This window comes from Diceros bicornis, chromosome 14, assembly GCF_020826845.1.
Source record: "Diceros bicornis minor isolate mBicDic1 chromosome 14, mDicBic1.mat.cur, whole genome shotgun sequence".
Taxonomy (NCBI): Eukaryota; Metazoa; Chordata; class Mammalia; order Perissodactyla; family Rhinocerotidae; genus Diceros; species Diceros bicornis.
Window position 1 is genome coordinate 13,881,852 of NC_080753.1, and position 22,164 is coordinate 13,904,015.

The following is a 22,164-nucleotide window of genomic DNA, read 5'->3' on the forward strand; positions in this document are numbered from 1 at the left end:
ATTCTGTCAGTCAGACATCCCCACCTAAGGGAATCCTCCTCTGACCGTGAGGTCTTAGCACCCCCACAGCCCCCATGCCACTTTCTCACCATCAGATTTTGTTTTCTTCATAGCATTGGCACCTTCTGGCAGTCTTAGCTGTGTCTTTATATTTAAAGTGGGTTTCCTGTAGAAAACATACCTGGGTCTTGTTTGTTTTAATCCACTCACGATAGTCTCTGTCTTTTAATTGGTGTATTTGAGACCATTCACATTGACAATCATGATTGATGTGGTTGGATTAATATCTACCATGTTTGTAGCTGTTTTCTATTTGTTGCTCTTGTTATTTTCTTTTTCTTTTTGTCTTCCTCTCTTTTTCTGCCATCTCTGGTTTTAATTGAGCATGTTGTGTGATTCTATTTTCTCTCCTCTCTTAGCATGTCAGTTCTTTTTTTAAAAAAACATTTTAGTGGTTGCCCTAGAGTTTACAATATATATTTACAACTAAGCTGAGACCACTTTCAAATAACAATATACTGCTTCGCGGGTAGTGCAGGAACTTAGAGGATTCCCAGTTCCTCCCGCCACGCTTACAACGTTGTAGTCATAGAGTTCCCATATCCATAAGCTATGATCATCTGATACATTGTCGCTTTTATTATTTTGAACACACTGCATTTATTTCCTTATATGTTTATACTGCCTACCTTCCCCCTCTAGAATGTAAGCACCAGGGGTGCAGGAATGGGTCTGTCGTGCCCACCTGTGTGGAGCCAGGGCCTAAAGCAGCACCTGGCCACAGAGTGGTGGTACTCAGGAAATACTTGTTCAGTGGGTCAGTGGAATCTTCCTTTCTTCCTACTTCTGTAACTTGATGTGCTATCAAATACACAAACAGGGTATGTGAAGTGAAGCCTCAGAGGTGTACAGACTGGAATGCCGGTTGGCTAATCTCATGAGTGGGCAGAGCTTTCAATTGGAAAGAAAAAGTTTATAAACCCTCACTTAATCCACCCAGAGCAGCCCAGACAAGAGCCAGGACTAGACAAGGTGAGTAGTGAAGTTCTTGTATACTCTTCTTGGGCTTGGTGAGATAGTTATATTTTGTGACCAAATTTGCAGGTTGTAGTTAACAGTTGTTTTAATTTTGTGATTAATTTAATGCCTATTATTTCTCAGCTTGCATATATCAAGTAGAAGGAACAGGTATTTTTTCTGCACAGTAAATGAAAACGAGACAGCAAGTCTAGACAAGGCCTTTTGGAGATGTTCTTTGCCTATGCATGATTTACATAACAGCAGACATTAAAATGCCCCCACACCCATATCACACACTAAATGCAATTTGAAAAAAAAGTATATAAGAGTCAAACAGTGTTTCAGTTGATTGGTTGATATAACATGCTTAGTAGAATTTAAGCATTTATAATTTTTGGGCCAATACATTTTTCTCCTCCTGAGGCAAATCTCATATTTTTGTACACCGTTGAAAAGAACACAGGCACTGCCCACTCTCTGCCATGGTGCCTAACAGGTAAACTAAATCTCCTACATCTAGTATCTTCTAGTATCTTCTCCATGCATGCTTGGAGGATTTAATCCAAATCATCTGACACTGGGGTCTTCCTCTGGGGTCCTACATCTGTGGGGGACTGCGCCAACTTGAAAAGCAGGAGTCTCTCAGTCAAGCCCTGAGGTAGATTTTTCTAGGACTTGCCCCAATCTTTAAACAGCAATGGGCCATGTGGTGACTCACTTTGTTTTCTCTAGACAGCCTCAATGACATGCGTAGATGAAAGTCTCTTTCTTGGCTCAGGTATATTTTTCATTTAAGTAAGTTTATAAGCCTTTGGGGAATAAGTCAACCTCTTGTGAGTTTTGGGAACATGAATCAATCCATTAGACCCTAATGGAAAGGAAATTCAGTTTCTGAAACTGAAATATAGGGATCTCTGGAGAAAATGCCTCGCCTATGAGCTCGGAATAGAGCAACCTCCTTAATCATCTTATTACATAAGTAACTCTCACCCACTCCCCACCCAGGAATATTGTTCAGCCGTTTGTGTATTAAAAATGCCAGATAAATATTTGAGCTCTTTTCTGGAGGGGCTAGTTCCATGTAGGAGATTTTCCCTTTGATAACATGTCAAATCCAACTAATTAACTATTTTGCTAATATATCATATGTTAGGAAAACAGAAGAGAAATACTTCATAATCAATTAAAAATGAGATGTAACTTGAACGCTATACTGAAAGTCTTTGTTGTACTGTTAATATTGTTGTTTACCAACTTCAACATATTCTTTCTCTGAAGCATTTTGTACTTAGACGTAAAATGATGCTACATCTCTCCAAACTAAGCAAAATTAAATTCTATGGGGAAAAGAGAGTTCTCTGGGGGAGTTTTTTGTTTCAGTGACAAATTTTGGTCTTCTGGTTGTGATGAAAATAGGCCATTCTGATCCATTGGAGAAACCAAGGAAAATGTTAAAGATATTGTTATTGATAATAGATCTAAAATTGACATCTTGTATTCTGGCCCCAAACATCTGCTAAAACTGGCAACCTCTTAAATTAACCCCTTACAATTTCCCTTATCTAGAAAATTCAATAAAAGACTGCTCTTTGCCTAACTGAAATCGAGAAAAAGTTGTGTTGTTATTGCCTAAATTATCCAGAATGACTGTTAACGTTGTCGATAGAATTTCAACCCACCCCCCAAAAAAATTGGCTGCTTTCTGAACGTGCGTGCTCAGCAGATAGGAGCATAGGGCAAAGAATGAAGACAGAGGAAGAGAAACAAGATCAGAAAGATTGTTAAAACTGGAAGAAATGAAGGAGATTATCGAATTCTGACCAACTCCTCGTTTTACAGTTTAGGAAACTGATACGTCTTCTAGATCTGCCCCAGGGCTGGAACCTAGGCATCTGGTGTTTTGTAAAACTTGGAAATTGAAGGCCTCACATGCAGGGAATTCCTCTCCTAACTGGGGGTCAATAAAGGTGACCTAACATGGGAAATTTACATATAATTCTCCCCTTTCTCTGTGCTTAGCCACACACACTCCAGCCCTTCGCCACTTGCCTATCCTACTTGTTAAACCCGTTCTGTAATTTATGCCTGCCCAGCGGTCTCTGGAAAGAATAACCCAGGGCCACACACGGAGTCCCCAGGTGAAGTTCAGTCAAGTTTTCACTCTAGACCCGGCTTCTCAAACTTTATTTTAATATACAAGTGAATCATCTGGGGATCTTGTGAAAAATGCAGACTGATTCAGTAGATCCGGCCCAGGGACCGAGCATCTGCGTTTCTAACACCCTCCCAGGTGAAGATGCTGCTGGTCCAAAATCACACTTGCAGAGAATACCTTCCACTCCTTTCAGAAGCAAATTTGACTTCTTTTCTCACACGTGAATGTTGCTGCAATCTGGAGAGATGTGTGTGTGCATATGTGTGCATGCGTGTGTGCATGTGTGTGTGTGGCATTTTTTGAGTCCTTACTGTGTTTAGCAGCTTGCACACATTGTCTAATTTCCACCTGGTAACTAACCAAATGAATTAGGAACTATTAGCCTTGGTGTACAAATGAGGAAACTGAGGCTCCAAGAGGTTAAAAACCTTGCTCAAGTGAGAGATGGAGCTGAAGTTTGAACCTTGGTCTTATTATTGGTACTGGTACCCAGGGCCTAACTCACATACGTGCTCCTCCACATTTTCTAAAAGATTTTGGGCATATTTGTTACCCAACAACCACATTCTGACTATCCAAAAGTTGTCATGCCATCGTTACTGCTTTCTTCTCACCCTGCCTTAGCCAAGGGTCCCTGGGGCTCTGGCTGGGGAGTGCAGCCCACCGCTCATCTCAGGTGAAGCTGCCGACAGGCGAAGTGAGAGGTGGGTCTCCATTCCCAGTGTCATCAGACCCATGCGGGGAACCTTCTTGGTGAACCAGGTTGGTTTATTTCTGGAAACACCGGTGGGTCAATATCAACAGCACAGAAAGCAGAGCTGAGGAGAAGGCGGTGAGTTTGTACTCAGCTCGCCCCCTTGGCTCCTGGGTCTTCCAGCAGCTGTGTTCACAGTGTTTGCGTTTGGGGTGAAATCAGAAAGCACTGCTCCCCTGTTCCCTGCTTCTTCATTTCCCACGGGCAGAATGAATTTTTCCATTGTACCTGTTCTTTTAAGCTTTGACAATGTCCTTTTTTTTAACACCGAGAATAATTGGGTTTACTATTTGAAGCATAAATAAAGTTGGTCTTCTGTTTTACCAAGCTGTGGTTTATCTTAATCTTTGTTGAAATTCGTTAGAGGTCAAGGAAAAAGGATTAAACGACTTGGTTTAGGCTGTTAACCTATAATCCCGTGGGGCAGGGAGGGGCGGGGCTCAGACAAACAAACATATTTACATACAGTCATGAGTTGCTTTACAACGGGGGGGCAGTTCTCAGAAATGCATCATTAGGTGATTTTGTCATTGTAAAAACACCATGGAGTGTACTTACCCAAACGTAGATGGTGTAGCCTATTACACACCTAGGTTATATGGTACTAATCTTATGGGACCGCAATCCTATATGAGGTCCCTCATTGACTGAAACATCGTTAGGTGGTGGACGACTGTATACCCATTCTGTAAGGCTCTGTTCAATTTGTGTAATACCATATTGTACTTTTAATAAACACATTTCACTCTGACTTACCTCTTGGTAGTCTGGATGTTTCCATCACTAGATATAAGGTTTGAAAGTTTTTTGATGGCAGAAACTACAGCTTATTTATTTTTGTATGCCTGGAGTGCCTTAGTACTGTATCCATAGTAGGAGCTCAATAAATGTTCGATGTTGAAAGAAAGAATGAAAGATTGAATACAGAAATCTTAACAAGCATAGGCACTGGTATCTCAGAGTGGCACACTGAGGTAACAGCCACCATGTGTCCGGGGTAGCACTGGGTTGGTTCCATAGGAGACAGAAGAACTAAGACATGACTCCTGCCTTCCGAGAGTTTGCCACCTCAGAGTTTTGCAGTGTGGAATCCAGGGGGAGCAGTTGGTTCTTGGGGTGTGATACTATGAGAGGTATTGAGCTCCTTCTCTGTGCTCAGCTATTCTAGAAGGAACAGCTCCTCTTGGGGGGGTTAGGAGTGGGGACCAGCCCCTACTGAGGATCTTTTAACAACCTCCAGTTCTGTCCTCCATCATCCACCTGAGAGCCGAATTTAGAAGACCACGGAGCTGAGGCTGAGAGATGAGGAATGGTGGCTGGTTGACCAAAGCCAGCTATTTATGGGGCACACAAACAATTGTTGGGATTTTTACAAGAAGTGGTGTATGGTTATCATTCAAGTGGCTGGTTATTAACAACTGGAGAAAAAAGTTTCCTTCTTTTGGACTGGAAAGGGAGAGTTGCAGACCACAGTCCTGTTGATCTGGGGTGGGGTCTCCTTCATTCTAACTCTGGGCTCCTAGGGCTCCCTCGGCACCAGGGAAGGCTTGCAGGTGGTGGCGGGGAAGGGGGCGATCCTGTCCCTTGTGATCCAGATCTGGATTCACAGAAATGGAGCACATAAATGCTCCATTTATGCTGATAATCACAAAATGAAGGCAAAAGCCACACCAGATTTTACTTTTTAAATATTTTGTATTGCAATATTGAGTCAAAGTCAAATTACCAAAGTTTTAGCTCCCTTTTACAAATATCAATTGCATTTGCAACAATCACTTATAAATCACATGAGACGAATAGACAAGCCAATCAGCATAAAAAACTCTAAGAAAACACTAAAGCCGCTCTTTGTTTACAGAAGCGTGGAGGACTCTACTTGATATGGGTCAGATATTGTGATATGTATTTTATGTATTACTTTATTCCATCCTGAGCCGTTAACAATGACCCTCGAAGGTGGGCAGTACAACCATCCCTTTATTTCAAGGATTAGGAGACTGGGGCGTAGAGAGATGGAATACGGTTGTACAATAGAGAGGACTCACAACTCTAAAGCCCAGAGCCCCCTGCCTTTGAACGATGAGGATAGTCATACCCCCTTATTTCCATTTGAGGATGGACATAATGTAGGTACATGCCTGGCACAAAGTAGGCTGTAAGTGAACAGGGCCAGATCCACACCTGTGCCCTCAGCTTTCTCAGTGTTCATTCCCTCAGCTATTAATCCACATCCAGGAGGTTATACCCCAAGGAGCACAGGTTTCCCCTCTCACCTGGAGACTCTGCCCCTCCCAAAGGAAAATACTACCTTCCATCCCCAGTCCACAGACTCCTGTCCACTTGTCTGATTTAGTTCCACCCCTCCAAGGGCCCATAGCACTGCCTCCGTTTGAGTGTTGATTCTGCCATACCAGCAAGAAACTTGCCCCATTCTTGATCACTTTAGGACAGCATCTTGCTGCCACTCCTTGTGTCTGAGAGATTTCACTATCATTGGTACCAGGCACAGCATTGGTTCTTCACTCTTGAGTGGGTCTTGGGGACAAATATATTAATATTGGGAACCTCTAAGTTATGACGGTGGCCATGCGATGTACCCATCTCCCAGAGGCAATCCAGAAGTGACAGTTTTAATCTCTTTAGGTTTCAAAGCACCAAGAGAATAACCAGGCAGAAGAAAGACAATTCAGCCTGCATTTGAGGTGACCACTGCTTGGAAACAGCTTTCTGTAGGCTACCAGAGATGATGGTCTAAATCAAAGTCTAGCTTTCAGCTTTAGTTACCTGGGGAGCAGAATAGAATCACTATAAAAAGGGTTTTAGCAGTATTTCCTATGATCCACGTTCTTTCACCCTAGGATTTACTTCAAACAGAATTTGATCTGGTTAAAAGCTTCAGGAATACAGGACAATAGGAATGAACTTCAGACCAGCCCCAGCCAGACTGACAGCCTCATCCCCATCTCTCAGAGCAGGTGGAGCTCTGTGCACTAAAAGGAGGATGGAGAGATGGAGCTCCCCCAAGCTAGATGCCGCTATTCAACTTCACGAGTATTGCTTTATTTTTGTCTGAAGGCAGCAGGATGGATGGAGACCTAGAGGGGGTCCTCTGAGGAAGGGCTTGAATTTCGTGTGAATTGCCCAGATTCTCTTGTCATGCTGCCTTCCTGACACCTGGAACATGGACCATCTGGAGTGTGAATTTCACCAGGGCTGGAACCCACTCTGTGTGCTATGCCTTTGGCATGTCGGTGAATTCCTATGCCCTCCTCCTTTTGACTTCTAAGAGCGCGAGGGGACTGCTTGTATTTGCACCTTAACCATCCTCCTTGGGACACTCTACGAGACCAGAGAATTCAGTAGTAATCTTGCTGGGGAGAAGGCACAGTCTCCCTTCTTCCTCTTCTCATATTTTCTCCACATTCATTTTATCATAAGGTTCATTTTAAGGTTTGTTAGCAGTGAGTTACTGGACCGAAACACAGTTTCTCTAATCAGAGAATTTTGGTTAGCAAAGTGCCTTTTTAATCACCGTGTCTGCCAAGATAATCAAGTGATGTGTTTTTAACATACTCCTGACACTTTCAACATGCGGTAGCCAAAGAGTCAATTTAAAAGGAATGAGTCTTTTCTTTTTTTTTATGTTAGGTTCAGTTTTATTTTATTTTATTGTTTTTTCTGTTTCTTTTTTAAAAATTTATTTTTATTTTTTTATTGCAGTAACATTGGTTTATAACATTGCATGTATTTCAGGTGTACATCATTATACTTCTATTTATGCACAGATTACATAGTGTTCTCATGTTGACCACCCAAATACTAATTACAATCCATCACCACACATATGTGCCTAATTATCCCTTGTGCCCTCCTCCCTCCCATCTTCCCCTCTGGTAACCACCAATCCAATCTCTGACTCGATGTGTTTGTTTCTTGTTGTTTTTATCTACTACTTGTGAGCGAGATCATACGGTATTTGACTTTCTCCGTCTGACTTATTTCACTTAGCATAATACCCCCAATGTCCATCCATGTTGTCACAAATGCCTGGATTTCATCATTTCTTATGGCTGAGTAGTATTCCATTGTGTATATATACCACATCTTCTTCATCCATTCGTCCCTTGATGGGCACTTAGGTTGCTTCCAAGTCTTGGCTATTGTGAATAATGTTGCAATGAACATAGGGGTGCATGTATCTTTATGCATTGATGTTTTCACATTCTTTGGATAAATACCCAGCAGTGGAATAGCTGGATCATATGGTAGTTCTATCTTCAATTTTTTTTTTTTTTTGGTGAGGAAGATCAGCCCTGAGCTAACATCCATGCCAATCCCCCTCTTTTTGCTGAGGAAGACCGGCCCTGAGCTAACATCTATTGCCAATCCTCCTCCTTTTTTTTTTCCCCCTTTTTCTCCCCAAAGCCCCAGTAGACAGTTGTATGTCATAGTTACACATCCTTCTAGTTGCTGTGTGTGGGATGCCACCTCAGCTTGGCCGGACAAGCGGTGCATCGGTGCGGGCCCGGGATCTGAACCTGGGCCGCCGGTAGCGGAGTGTGGGCACTTAACTGCTAAGCCCTAGGGCCGGCCCCTTTAATTTTTGGAGGAATCTCCATACTGTGTTCCATAGTGGCTGCAGCAGTTTGCACTCCCACCAGCAGTGTATGAGAGTTTCCTTCTCTCCACATCCTCTCCAACACATGTTTCCCGTCTTGTTAATTATAGTCATTCTGACAGGGGTGAGGTGATAGCTCATTTTAGTTTTGATTTGCATTTCCTTGATAGTTAATGACGTTGAACATCTTTTCATGTGCCTGTTGGCCATCTGTATATCTTCTTTGGAAAAACGTCTGTTCAGGTCTTTTGCCCATTTTTAAATTGGGTTGTTAGTTTTTTTGTTGTTGAGATGCATGAGTTCTTTATATATTTTGGAGATTAAGCCCTTATCAGATGTATGGTTTGCAAATATCTTCTCCCAATTGTTAGGTTGTCTTTTTGTTTTGTTGATGGTTTCCTTTGCTGTGCAGAAGCTTTTTAGTTTGATGTAGTCCCATTTGTTTATTTTTTCTGTTGTTTCTCTTGCCCGATCAGACATGGTGCTTGAAAATATGGTGCTAAGACCAATGTCAAAGAGCATACTGCCTATGTTTTCTTCTAGAAGTTTCATGGTTTCAGGTCTTACATTCAAGTCTTTAATCCATTTGGAGTTAATTTTTGTGTATGGTGTAAGGTAAGGGTCTACTTTCATTTTTTTGCATGTGGCTGTCCAGTTTTCCCAACACCATTTGTTGAAGATACTTTCCTTTCTCCCTTGTGTGTTCTTTGCTCCTTTGTCGAAAATTAGGTGTCCATACTCCAAAGAAGATATACAGATGGCCAACAGGCACATGAAAAGATGTTCAAAATCACTAACTATCAGGGAAATGCAAATCAAAACTACAATGAGATATCACCTCACGCCCGTCAGAATGGCTATAATTAACAAGACAGGAAACAACATGTGTTGGAGAGGAAGTGGAGAGAAGGGAACTCTCATACACTGCTGGTGGGAGTGCAAACTGGTGCAGCCACTATGGAAAACAGTATGGAGATTCCTCAAAAAATCAAGGATAGAACTACCATATGATCCAGCTATTCCACTGTTGGGTATTTATCCAAAGAACTTGAAAACACCAATTTGTAAAGGTACATGCACCCCTGTGTTCATTGCAGCATTATTCACAATAGCCAAGACTTGGAAGCAACCTAAGTGCCCATCAAGGGACAAATAGATAAAGAAGCTGTGGTATATATACACAATGGAATACTACTCAGCCATAAGAAACGATGAAATCCAGCCATTTTTGACAGCGTGGATGGACATTGAGGGTATAATGCAAAGTGAAATAAGTCAGAAGGAGAAGGTCAAAAACAGTATGATTTCCTTCATTAAGTAGTACATAATAACAACAATAAACAAACACATAGAGACAGAGATTGGATTGGTGGTTACCAGAGGGGAAGGGGGGAGGGAGGAGGGTGAAAGGGATAATTCGGTACGTGTGTGTGGTGATGGGTTGTAATTAGTATTTTGGTGGTGAATATGATGTAATCTATGCAGAAATAGAAGTATAATGATGTACACCTGAAATTTTTACAATGTTATAAACCAATGTTACTGCAATAAACAAAAAATTGAAAAAAATAAAAATAAAAATAACCTCACACACAAAAAATAAATAAATAAACCTTCTGATGAAGAATAAAAAAAAAAAAAAAAGAAAATTAGCTGTCCATAGATGTGTGAGTTTATTTCTGGGCTTTCGATTTTATTCCATTGATCTCTGTGTCTGTTTTTGTGCCAGTACCATGCTGTTTTGGTTACTATAGCTTTGTAGTATATTTTGAAATCAGGGAGTGTGATACCTCCAGCTTTGTTCTTTTTTCTCAGGATTCCTTTGGCTATTCGAGGTCTTTTGTTGTTCCATATAAATTTTAGGATTCTTTGTTCTATTTCTGTGAAAAATGTTGTTGGAACTTTGATAGGGATTGCATTGAATCTATAGATGGCTTTAGGAGGTATGGACATCTTAACTATGTTAATTCTTCCAATCCAAGAGCACGGAATAGCTTTCCATTTCTTTGTGTCTTCTTCAATTTCTTTCAGCAAAGTTGTATAGTTTTCACTGTACAGATCTTTTGCCTCTTTGGTTAAGTTTATTCCTAGGTATTTTATTCTTTTTGTTGCAATTGTAAATGGGATTGTATTCTTAATTTCTCTTTCTGCTACTTCATTGTTATTGTAAAGAAATGCAACTGATTTTTGTATATTGATTTTGTATCCTGCAACTTTACCGTATTCATTTATTACTTCTTAAAGTTTTTTGGTGGATTCTTTAGGGTTTTCTGTATATAAAATCATGTCATCTGCAAATAGTGACAGTTTCACTTCTTCATTTCCAATTTGGATACTTTTATTTCTTTCTCGCTTGATTGCTCTGGCTAGGACTTCCAGTATTATGTTAAATAGGAGTGGTGAGCGTGGGCATCCTTGTCTGGTTCCTGTTCTTAGAGGGATAGCTTTCAGTTTTTGAACATTGACGATGATATTAGCTGTGGGTTTGTCATATATGGCCTTTATATTGTTGAGGTACTTTCCTTCCATACCCATTTTATTCAGAGTTTTTATCATAAATGGATGCTGTACCTTGTCAAATGCTTTCTCTGTATCTATTGGGATGATCATGTGATTTTTATTCTTCATTCTGTTAGTGTGGTGTATCACATTGATTGATTTGTGGATGTTGAACCATCCCTGCATCCCTGGAATAAATCCCACTTGATCATGGTGTATAATCTTTTTAATGTATTGTTGTATGCAATCTGCTAGTATTTTGTTGAGGATTTTTGCATTGATGTTCATCAGTGATATTGGCCTGTAATTTTCTTTTTTTGTGTTGTCCTTCTCTGGTTTTGGTATCAGGGTAATGTTGGCTTCGTAGAATGAGTTAAGGAGCTTCCTCTCCTCTTCAATTTTTTGGAGGAGTTTGAGAAGGATAGGTGTTAAGTGTTCTTTGAATGTTTGGTAGAATTCACCAGGGAAGCCGTCTGGTCCTGGACTTTTATTTTTGGGGAGGTTCTTGATTACTGTTTCGATCTCCTTACTGGTGATTAGTCTATTCAAATACTCTATTTCTTCTTGATTCAGTTTTGGAAGGTTGTATGATTCTAAGAATTTATCCATTTCTTCTAGATTGCTCAATTTGTTGGTGTATAGCTTTTCATAGTATTCTCTTATAATCTTTTGTATTTCTGAGGTGTAGGCTGTAATTTCTCCTCTTTCGTTTCTGATTTTACTTATTTGAGCCTTCTCTCTTTTTTTATTGATGAGCCTAACTAAAGGTTTGTCAATTTTGTTATCTTTTCAAAGAACCAGCTCTTGGTTTTATTAATTTTTCTATTGTTTTTTTAGTCTTTATTTCATTTACTTCTGCTCTAATTTTTATTGTTTCCCTTCTTCTACTGATTTTGGGCTTTGTTTGTTCTTCTTTTTCCAGTTCCTTTAGATGCACTGTTAGATTGTTTATTTGAGATTTTTCTTGTTTGTTGAGATAGGCCTGTATTGCTACAAACTTCCCTCTTAGAACTGCTTTTGCTGTATCCCATAAATTCTGGCATGTCGTATTTTCATTTTCATTTGTCTCCAGGTATTTTTTGATTTCTCCTTTGATTTCTTCATTGACCCAATCGTCGTTCAGTAGCATTTTGTTTAATTTCCACATATTTGTGGCTTTTCTGATTTTCTTTCTATAGTTGATTTCTAGTTTCATACTGTTGTGGTCAGAAAAGATGCTTGGTATCATTTCAATCTTCTTAAATTTATGGAGACTTGTTTTGTGGCCTAATCTGTGATCGATCCTGGAGAATGTTCCATGTGCATTTGAAAAGAATACGTATTCTTCAGTTTTTGGATGGAATGTTCTGTATATATCTACTAGGTCAATCTGTTCTAGTGTATCATTTAAGGCTAATGTTTCCTTATTAATCTTCTGTTTGGATGATCTATCCATTGGTGTAAGTGGAGTGTTAAAGTCCCCTACTATTAGTGTGTTACTGTCTATTTCTCCTTTTATTTCTGTTAATAATTGCTTTATATATTTAGGTGCTCCTATGTTGAATGCATAGATATTTACAAGTGTTATATCCTCTTGTTGGATTGTTCCCTTGATCATTATGTAGTGCCCTTATTTGTCTCTTATTACAGTTTTTGTTTTAAAGTTTATTTTGCCTAATATGAGTATTGCTACCCTAGCTTTCTTTTCATTACCATTTGCATGGAGTATCTTTTTCCATCCCTTCACTTTCAGTTTGTGAGGGTCTTTAGGTCTGAAGTGTGTCTCTTATATGCAGCATATATATGGGTCTTGTTTTTTTATCCAATCGGCCACCCTATGCCTTTTAATTGGAACATTTAGTCCATTGACATCTAAAGTAGCTGTTGATGAGTATGTACTTATTGCCATTTTTTAACTTTTTTTTCCTCTGTGTTTTAGTTGTTCTTCTCTGTTCCTTTCTTCTTCACTTGCTCTCTTCCGTTGTGGCTTGATCGCTTTCTTTAGTATTATGTTTGGGTTCCTTTCTCTTAGTTTTTTGTGTATTTATTATAGGTTTCTGGTTTGTGATTACCATGGGGTTCATATACAGTAACCTATGTATATAGCAATCTATATTAAGTTGATGGTCTCTTTAGTTTAACCTCTATCTGAAAGCGCTCCTCTAACTCCCAGCCTCCCATGTTTTATGTTTTCAATATCATATCTAACCTCTTTTTTGTACCCATTACCCTCTTATCATGGAAATAGATAATTTTTCCTATTTGTGGTCTTCTCTTTCCCCCTTAAATAAGTCCCTTTAGCATTTCTTCTAAAACTGGTCTCTTGGTGACAAACTCCTTTAATTTTTGCTTGTGGGAGACTTTTTATCTCCTTCCATTTTGAATGATAACCTTGCTGGGTAGAGTATTCTTGGCTGTAGGTTTTTTCCTTTTAGCACTTTAAATATATTGTACCACTCTCTTCTAGCCTGTAAGGTCTCTGCAGAGAAGTCAGTCAATCCTTATGGGATTTGCTTTGTATGTACCTTGTCTTTCTCTTGTGGCTTTTAGGATTCTCTCTTTATCTTTAATTCTTGACATTTTAATTATGATGTGTCTTTGTGAGGTCCTCTTTGGGTTTATCTTGTTTGGCGCTCTCTGTGCTTCCTGTACCTGGATATCTGTTTCCTTCCTTAGGTTAGGAAAGTTTTCAGCTATTATTTCTTCAAATAGATTCTCTGCCCCTTTGTCTTGTTCTTCTCCTTCTGGGACACCTATAATATGGATGTTGGTGTGCTTGATGTTGTCCCAGAGGTCCCTTAGACTGTCCTCACTCTTTTTAATTCTTTTTTCTTTTATCTGTTCAGCTTGGATTATTTCTTCTAGTCTTTCGTCCAGCTCGCAGATCCATTCCTCTGTATCCTTTACGCTGCTTTTGAGTTCCTCTAGTGAATTTTCCATTTCCAGTATTGTATTCTTCATTTCTGATTGGTTCTTTTTTATATCTTCCATTTCTTTGTTGACGTTCTCACTGAGTTCATCCATTCTTCTCCCAAGATCGGTGAGCATCCTTAACACTCTTTGTTTGAATCTCTGTCAGGTAGGTTGCTCATTTCTGTTTCCTTTAGTTCCTTTTCTGGAGTTTTGTTCTGTTCCTTTACTTGGAATGTATTCCTTTGCCTCCTCATTTTTCCTCTTTCCCTGTGCTTGTGTCCATGTATTAGGTAGGTCCACTATGTCTCCTGATCTTGGAGAGGTGACCTTATATAAGTGATGCCTTATGAGGTCTGCAGTGTGCTTCCCTCAGTTCCAAATGTTCCAAGAGTGACCCCTGTGTGGCTATGTGTGTCCTTCTGTTGTGGCTGGGTTGCTCTTCCCGTAGGTGCCCAGGGAGGCTGAGCTGTCCCCCTGGCCAGCTGTTGTAATTCTCAGCTGCTTGTAGTTGTTGTGGGACCTCACAGTCTCTTTATCAGATGTGGGGATCCCCAGCACAGTTAGCTGCAAGGTCTAATAGCACATTCCTGTTGCAGTTTTTCTACTAAGTGAATAAGCCCCCAGCATGGCTGGTTGTTAGGCCCAGGGGCTACAACTGCTGTAAGCCTCTGGACTTTAAGTCTCTTTTCAGCTCTCTGAGGATTGCAGCTGGGTGTGGCTGGCCTTAGGCATGGGACCACCCAATTGTTTCAGGCTTTGGAAGGTGAGGCCAATCCCTTATGTGGCTGTTTGAGAAGCACAAGTCTACTGCAGCTGACAAGCCCTGCCGCCCACAGGTCCGCACACATAGTCAACACAGTCCTGTCCTGTGCATATGCCTGACCTCCTGAAGTGGACCCAGTCTCTCCACAGCAGGAGCCCCACACACTCCACCACTGCACCACACTCTCCACCTGCTCCTTGTGCACGCCCCGCCCCACAGAGGTGGACCCACTCCCCAGGCTGAAGAGAATCCAGGCAGTTCACTTAGCAGGCCCACAAGTTGCCCAAGGGCTTGTTGTTGGGTGGGGCCAGTTGGGGTAGGCTGCCTTCCCTGGCTGAGCTGGATTACATCGCTTTTGTAGTCGGTGGGGCAGACCCTGGGCTAGCAGGCCAGGGGAAGAACTCCACTGATGTCTGCCAGTGTCTGTGTCAGCATGCCCAAACCAGATCAAAACAATGGCGGCTGCCAATGTCCCAGTCCCCGGAGGGGTCTCACCTCTCGCCGAGATGCACTCAGAGCCTATCAGGTGAGTCTCTTTTCACTGAAGGACTGTGCACCTTTCTTTCTGGTGATTTTAGGTTGCTTTCTGAAATGGGTGAATTTGTGCATGGGCTTTTTAAGAGCTGGCTTTAATTTCTTTGTGACCCAGATTTTCTGGGGGTACTCCCCAACGTTGTTAGTAGCAAACAAAGTCAGATATTATGCCACTCGTCTTGGTTGTCCCGTGTCCAAAAAATGCCTATAGCGGGCGTGCTCCCAGGCTCAGGTCCCCACTCCTCCAGGGAAGGCTGTGTACCTTTGGGCTGCTCCCTGGTGGCTGTGAAGTGCTGTGGCTTGTGAAGGTGGTGTTTTTTCTCTCCAGACTGGAGTTTCTGCCTCTTCCACCTCAATTAGGATTGTTGTTTGTTGCAGGGGTTCCTCTTACCCAGTTTTCAGTTCTTTCTCAGGGGCAATTTTTCCAAGAGTAGTTGTAAATTGGCTGTGTCTGTGGGAGGAGGTGAGTTCAGAGTCCACCTACGCTGCCATCTTGACTTCTTTCCCCTAAAAGGAATGACTCTTGACAGCAACCCAACAGAGGAATGCCTGGGGAGTGATGAGACCACTGCAAGGAAGGAATTAACCTTCTCCAAAGTTAAACTGTAAATCCAACATATAGGGAAATAGGATGGTTGTGGGGAAAATGGCTTTGAAACACCTGCAAGACTTCGTGAACCTGAGTGACTTTATGGCCAGGTGATTGTGGGTAGTAACAGTTAAATTTCTCAGCATTACCTGAGCTACTGACATTCTGGTTTATTACTTTCTTGTGGGTTTCCTTAGTGCAGGCAGCATCCTCAAGTGGAATCCAGCTAAGGCATGACGTTTGGCAGTTTGGGGCTTACCTGGTGGAGGACCACGGTAAGCATGGCCTCGGAAGCTGGCGTCGGTATCTCCATCCAGGTGTGGCCCTGACACTTCCCAAGCACCCTCCTAGCCACAGCACCTCATGCGCTGTGCCAGCAGTCAGCATTTTTTGCAGTCCCCTTGAAGCATGCATTATTGTATATGGGGTCAGGGGGCAAATGTGAGAAAAGGAAACCCAACAATCCTCTACATTGATCTAAAGCTTTAGTATTTTAAAAGCACTTTACTTTTATTTTATCTCATTTGATAATCTCAATAATCCTGTGCGATAGGCAGGAGGCACTGACGTAATTGCCACTGTGGCTCTTGTGACAACGGAGCAGAAAGCGCTATTAGTACGCTTCATTATTGCTGTACTTGCCTTCAAAAGACTTCAAGTCGCCGAGGGTAATTCTCTCCAGTTACAGATGAGGACATGAAGATGCACAGAGGTTCAATGAACTGGGCCTAAGGTCACCTGGCTTCTCGGTGGTGGGTGGTCCTCTCTAGGGCTGCATCTGTGCTAGTCCCAGCTCTCAGGAAAGTTTTGTGATGGAAATGAAAGAGTCCCCAATTCCCACCGAACATTTCCATTCCAACAGGCCCAGCTCCTTGCCGCTGTTAGAAAAGATTTTCTTTGGCAAGGTCATCCATGAAACCATCATATTAAATCCTGCTTCCTTTCTCAAAATACCAGAGGCAATCTCTCAAATCTATAGAACACTTGGATATATGTAGTTTGTTCTTTCTTTTTTCTTAAATTGTGAGATAGAGCAAAACCATTTACATACAGTTTAATTACAAATTGTAAAGACTAATTACTAATTCTGTTTAAGAAATAGAACACTGTTAGCATCCCAGAACCCCCCAAGTCCCTCCCCAATCACAACCCCCATTCTCCTCCCTAGAGGTAACCACCATCCTCCTTCTGTGGTAATTATTTTCTTGCCTTTCTGCATAGTTGTACCTCTTCTGTAGGCATCCCTAAATAATAGTTTTGTTTTGCTTGGTTTTGAATTGTTATAAGTGGAGACATACCATACAGTGCATGTCAGTTTGTTCTGAACATATTCTTATTTTGCCCTTCAGAAACCCTGAGCCAGGAGTCATGGCAGCCAAACCCAAGCTCTACTACTTTCGTGGCAGGGGCAGAATGGAGCCAATCCGCTGGCTGCTGGCTGCAGCTGGAGTGGAGGTTGGTTCCCGATTGGGAAAAGGAAGGAGGGAATTTGCTGCATGGTATTGAAGCGATCCTCTTCCCCCTTCAAAATTCAGGGTGGTGCCTTCGGGCTGTACCCACTCTTTCCCTTTCTAACTGTCTTCCTTTGTGAGAGGTGAAGGAGGGATCATAGTCTTCTGTTTAAGGAGGGGTCAGAGGTGGAAGCCTAGGGAGGTGTTCTGGAAGCTTTGTAGCAGCTGAAAAGATCATGGTGGATCATAAGATGGGGGAAAGAGAGGAGATCCATATCTGAATGATTCTCTTCAGTGGGACTGGCTGATTTCCCGGGGTCTTTTCATCTCTGCCTTGGCACCTCAGTCTTGTTCTACTCATGGATGCCAACTGGAAACTTAGGTTCAGCCGATGTCTGGTCTCCTCTTGAACCCTCCTCTGAAAGGTCTGCCACATGGACATCTTTCCTTAACTCTGAATTCCCTCTCCACTGGCTTTTCCATAGATTTTCACAAGTGCTTTGGAATTGTTTTGTTTCGTGCAGGTGTAGATCCCTTTTCCTGTTTGAACGTCATGTCCTCCAGGACAAGGATTCATTACCTTCTTTTTTTGCTCACCTCATCCTACCCCCATCCCAAGGTTTGAGGGACAAAAAAAAGTCACTCTTGGGGGCCAGCCCATTGGCGTAGCAGTTAAGTGCACGTGTTCCGCTGCTGGCGGCCCAGGTTCAGATCCTGGGCACACACCAATGCACCACTTGTCAGGCCATGCTGTGGCGGTGTCCCATATAAAAAAGTGAAGGAAGATGAGCACAGATGTTAGCCCAGGACCAGTCTTCCGCAGCAAAAAAAGAGGAGGATTGGCATGGATGTTGGCTCAGGGCTGATCTTCCTCACACACACACACAAAAGTCACTCTTTCACACAAAAGCTTTACAAACTCCATCTATAATAAATTATGAGAATCCCACCTGGGTAATGATCCTTGGATCCCTTTCATTGAACATATGAGCATCAAAGAGAAATTTAATTTGTCTTGATATGGAAGGAGAACAATGCAGAACAAAGAGGAGAAAGAAAAGAGAGGAAAGGGAAGAGGAGAAATCGCTGGGGAAGTTGGAGAAAAAATGAGTTTGGAGAGAGGAAAGAGCTGAGGTGAAGAAAAGGAGAAATGTGGGTGGGGGCTTAGAGATATCCTATAAGTTGGCAAAAACCAAAAAGGGGTGCCCGTCTCATGCTAGTCTAACCAATCTACACACATACTCGGTCAGAATTTTCAGCTATGTGGTAGTTGACAGCTTTGTGATTCCTTTTCAAATTTTCGTTCTGGAAGCCATTGGGCATTTTATACTGTGAGCATTTCTCTCTCTCTCTTTTTTTGAGGACCTTAAAGTTATAACAATGTCTTTATCCTTTGTCTAGTTTGAAGAAGAATTTCTTGAAACAAGAGAACGATATGAGAAGTTGCAGAAGGGTAAGCCTAGATTTATTCAATGTCGCCTTATTGGAAAAAAATGAAATTTGTTTCTGGAAATACTCACTTCGATATAGAACACAGAGCTCTAGAGTGACAACTATTAGAAAAGGTGGATAGCGTGACTGCTGACATCAACTGTTCACTGTTTCCCTGGCACAGAGCTGAATTTGTCATCTGCATTGCGTCCTTAGCCTTCGTCAAAGCTTATCAAGAAGGTTATGACCCTGACATCAACTAGATAAGATGGCATGAGTTGACCCAGTGCCAATTGGTTCCATACTCTCCATCCCACTGAAGAAACCTTTAAAAATTCTTAAATAATGAACCACTTGTTCTTGATGGTTTTAACAGATTACCAGAAAACATTTTGTCAGGTCACAGTTGTAGAATCAAAACTGTAGAAAAGACCCAAATTTGATGAAATTTGGATCCAAGAAGTAGTTCTTAATCTTTACATTCCCCAGAAGAATTTCTCACACTGAGAGAAAAGACTAGTACTTTCATGCTACTTAAACTTCTAACAGCCATAATGTTATTTTCCTTATTTAAGGAAACCTGGGTGTCCCCATTGTTGCTGATTAAGAGTCATGAAATTAACACAAATTATTTTTTAAGACATTCAACTAGTAGTCAGCAGGTCTGCCATTTACAAACTGTATGACTTTGGGCAAGGCCTTTAACTTCTCTGCATCCTGCCTCCTTACCATAAAGTAAAAACAGTCTTTATATTCCTGGATTGCAAGGTACCAGTAGATCATATTGAGTGGGGGTGGCCCACTTAACTGCTTTCCCAATTCTTGTCCAGGAACTTTATTATCTGGAATCCCTTGAAGCTCTTCGTCCTCTTCATTTCTGTCCCACTCCATCCCAAACAAGGACAGTCACTGGTACCTGGTAGAGGTTAAATACATACGTATTGAGTCAATAAATGAATGTATCTCCATAAACTCTTTTTCATGATCATTCCAGCAGGAAGTGCTGTCTAACAGCCTCTGAGGTCCTCCATCCCTCCCTGAGTCTCTGATGCTGCTATTGTGCTTGGGACACCCTCCTGGGTGTCACTGTTGTTTGTGAACAGGAGGCAGAGAGGGACAGCGAGAGGGCACTGGCCCAGGAGCCAGGAGGCCCACTTCTGTCGGCTTGGATCTCCCCTGACAGTGTGAGTTTGGGCAAGCCACCTTTGCCGCCCTTGGCCTCCCCAGTACTATCATCTATAATATGAACAAACTGAACTAAACGATCTCGAAGATCCTTTCCTGCACTCTTGACCTGAGATTTTTTTAATCCTTCTGAAGAAGATCATCAGCTCCTAGAAGCAGGGATCATTTCTAATGGACGTTTGCATCACTCATAAGCAGCAGCACAGAGCTCAGCTTTCGATGCTCATTTAATATGGAACAAATGTAGAAATACCTTTAGGAAATGGAGGTTTTACAGTCTCTCTGTTAATAATAGTACTGGTATTTCCAAAGCATGGTCACAAGTTTGATCTTATTCTTACTCAAAGAAACCCAGTAAGATGAGCAGGATAGATACTGTTGCAGATCAGAAAAGAGGCTCAGAAAAGTCAGAGACTTACCTAAAGTCACCCAGCTAGACAGGGACACGGGCTCCCTGGAAAGCTGTCACTGGTTCCTCAGCAATATTCTCCCCCCATCCTCTACTGCCTCGCATTAAGTCAGATAGGAACAGTAGTGGATGTTGGGGAAATTAACTGTGGCCTTTGCCAATGCTCTAGCGAGGTCTGGTTCCTATTCTGGGTAAAGTTCCTTATTCTCAGCAATGTACAGGTGTTAATGAAATGTAAAGGCTGTTCATTTCTTCAAGACCCCATGAAAGAGCACTATTTGTAGGATGTCTTTAAATGCATTATTCATATAGGCAGTCACAAAGAAGAGAATTTGACTTTACTAAACATTGGCTATTGACAGTATGCAGTGTTTTACTTATGTTATCTCATTTCGTCATTTCAAAATCCTACTGGATAGATATTATTACCATTTTAGAGAAAAGGAAGTGGAAGCTCAGATAAGTCATTTGCTTCAAGTCACATGGCTGGAAAGGGGTAAATTTGGCATTCAGACCCAAGTCTGCCAGGGTTCTTGCTGTTGTGTCGTCCAGTGTATGTTGTCCTTGCTGTGTAGACTTAGACTGATACTTTTGTACTTTTTAAAGAATTCGGATCCCAGACTCCACCCCTGAATCAGAATATCTGGGAGGTGGGGTATTTTTAACAACCTACCTCCCCCAGGTGATTATTATACATCCTAAACTTTGAGAACCAGAGCACTTATACTATAACATAATCATAGTAAATGGAGACAGTCTTAAATATCATGATTAACCAACACACAAAAATTCACGAAACCATCAAGTAAATCTCAAATTTTCCATGAAGCAAATGATAGGCATTTCCTCAAGGACTGGGGTCTTTAACTCACCACTTTGGATGAAAACTAGATCTCACTCAACGAAATTAGAAGTGAACCCTCCTCCAGGCTTACCACAACCATGGAGGGAGAGTGTCTTAACCTCTTTTTGCTCAAACCACAGATGGACACCTGCTTTTTGGCCAAGTGCCTCTGGTTGAAATTGATGGAATGATGCTGACGCAGACTACAGCCATCCTTAGCTACCTTGCTGCCAAGGAAGGACCTGAAGGAGAGAGTCAGGTACTAGAGTGTTCGTGCCTATACTTGATTCTTTTTCAAGCTTTGTAGTCCTGCACCAACTAAGACCCAGCCTTTCAGCCTGGACTGAGGGGAGAAGGCAAGAGGAATAAAGGGGAGATGACCTTGTTACACCGGCATGTCTTGTGCATAACTCTGAATAAATACTCCAGGTCTCCCCTCATAGTGGTCTGCATTCAACATTCTCTTAGTCTCTCCTCACTCCAAACAAAATATCTTCTCATAAAATGACCTGGTAAACTATTCTACATGAAGCCGGAAATGACTGACTCAGCAAATAAATACATATTGAGCATTGTAGCAATGATCTATTACCACAAATAATGCTGGTATAACATATCATCTTGAAATACAGTGACTTGAATCAGCAAGCATTTAACATTGCTCACCAGTCTATGAGTCATCTGAGTGGCCAGCACATCTGGGCCAGCCTTGACTTATCTGGGCTAGACTCACTCATATTTCTGTGTTCAACCAGTAGTCAGCTGGGAGGCTCTGGTTTTGGGTGTTGGCTGACTATTGGTTGGGAGGCAAATGGGCCACGTGTCTCTCATCCTCTCATCCTGAGCTTGTTCTCATGGCAAGTGGGCAGGGTTCTAAGAGAGAGAGTGAAACCACACAAGGCCTCTTAAGTTCTAGGCTCAGAACTAGTAGCTCATCAATTCCACCTCATTTTATTGTGAAAGCAAGTCATGAGGTCAGCCTGGGGAACAGACCCCATCTATTGATGGAAGAAGCTGCCA

The 22,164-nt window shown here is 41.7% G+C and overlaps 1 protein-coding gene across 3 annotated transcripts in view; it reads left to right on the plus strand.

Annotated features, from left to right (window-relative positions):
* Positions 1-14,909: 14,909 nt before the first annotated feature.
* Positions 14,910-22,164, plus strand: part of LOC131413571 (glutathione S-transferase A3-like) — a 49,861-nt gene continuing 42,606 nt past the window's right edge. The window contains exons 1-4 of one of the 3 annotated variants that reach the window (XM_058554151.1): positions 14,916-15,227; positions 17,174-17,279; positions 18,677-18,728; positions 21,285-21,403. In XM_058554151.1, the coding sequence (XP_058410134.1) occupies positions 15,157-15,227; positions 17,174-17,279; positions 18,677-18,728; positions 21,285-21,403 (348 nt within the window). In that variant the 5' untranslated portion in view covers positions 14,916-15,156. Of the gene's footprint in view, positions 15,228-17,173; positions 17,280-18,676; positions 18,729-21,284; positions 21,404-22,164 lie in introns of all 3 variants that reach the window. The other 2 variants (XM_058554149.1, XM_058554150.1) reach the window with 2 other exon arrangements.